Raw genomic sequence first — 1,121 nt, forward strand, 5'->3', positions numbered from 1 at the left:
GGGTGGTGGTTAGGGGGGAGAGGTGGGGGAGTTGGTGGTGAGGAGGGAATATACAGTGGCAGTGCGGAGATATGGGGACCTGTTCTCCGTAGGTTGCCGCTATAGAAGGCATCACCATACACAGGCAGCCGCCTCCACCAATGGGTCTGAGGCTTTCCATGGTACTGTGGTCTCATACTGCCCCTCAGCTCCTATAGGAGGATGTTGGCGTCATCACCGGTAGCGGGTCTGTGTGCAGTTATCCTCGGTATGTTTCATGTTGAGATCAGATGTTCTGCTTGGAGGATATCATTCATCTTGGAGGTCCATAGTTGGTTGGTTGGTTGGCGGGACTCCGCCTCCGGTACAAACACTTTATACTTTTCTTTCTCTCTCCTCCGTTCCTCTAGCGGTTCCATGAACCAATTTATCGCCATATACAATGGAAGCGGAGAATTGATCAGCAATATAAAGTACTATGACGGATTCATGGGGCAGAGGATCGGCGCCATCAGCTGCTTAGCGTTCCATCCTCACTGGGTACGTGTTTTGGGATATTTGCATTTTTTTAAGTCAAACCATTTCTTTTTCTTTTTTTTGTGTTTTTGAGTTAAATTGTTACCGAGCCATCGGATTCTACTATCCGCGTGGAAGCAGCCGGTGATTATAAACATTTCTCACCGTTTGATATAAAACAGCAGCAAACGGCTACATCTCTCCGTCGCTCTTCTCTCTCCTCCTACCAGCATGTTCCTTTACCAGGCTGATACCAAACTCCGCCTGAAGTTTACATTTAGGGTAAAATAGCAATTTTCTCCAAAATTGTAACCCTTTTTTACAGGCTGTTTGTGGTTTAAAGGAGAAGTATGGGGTCAGTGTTTTCCCCCATAGTTCTCCTTAGGGTAACGGGAGGACACAAACTAGCTTCCTCCCGTCACCCTAAGCTCGCGGTATACTGAGACGCCGCAGCGGATCCCGACATCGATGTCTGGATCCGCCCAGCTGCGTGAGTGACAGCTGGCTCTGCCTATCTAGAGGCAGAGCCAGTTGTACCCGTCGGCTAGAACTATGAGGTGAGTGAAAAACACTCACCTCACAGTTCTCCTTTTTAATCTTTTTTTTTTTTTTTTTTTTTTTACCTT

At 47.5% G+C, this 1,121-nt stretch overlaps 1 protein-coding gene across 1 annotated transcript in view; it reads left to right on the forward strand.

The window, feature by feature from the left end:
* The window catches only part of RPTOR (regulatory associated protein of MTOR complex 1), a 158,894-nt gene that overhangs the window by 157,248 nt on the left and 525 nt on the right, over positions 1-1,121 (forward strand). The window contains exon 33 of the mRNA XM_018566513.1: positions 390-519. Coding sequence (XP_018422015.1) covers positions 390-519 — 130 coding nt within the window. The remainder of the gene's footprint in view (positions 1-389; positions 520-1,121) is intronic.

The sequence above is a fragment of the Nanorana parkeri genome, unplaced genomic scaffold (genome assembly GCF_000935625.1).
Source record: "Nanorana parkeri isolate BGI_ZX_2015 unplaced genomic scaffold, ASM93562v1 scaffold954, whole genome shotgun sequence".
Classification (NCBI taxonomy): Eukaryota; Metazoa; Chordata; class Amphibia; order Anura; family Dicroglossidae; genus Nanorana; species Nanorana parkeri.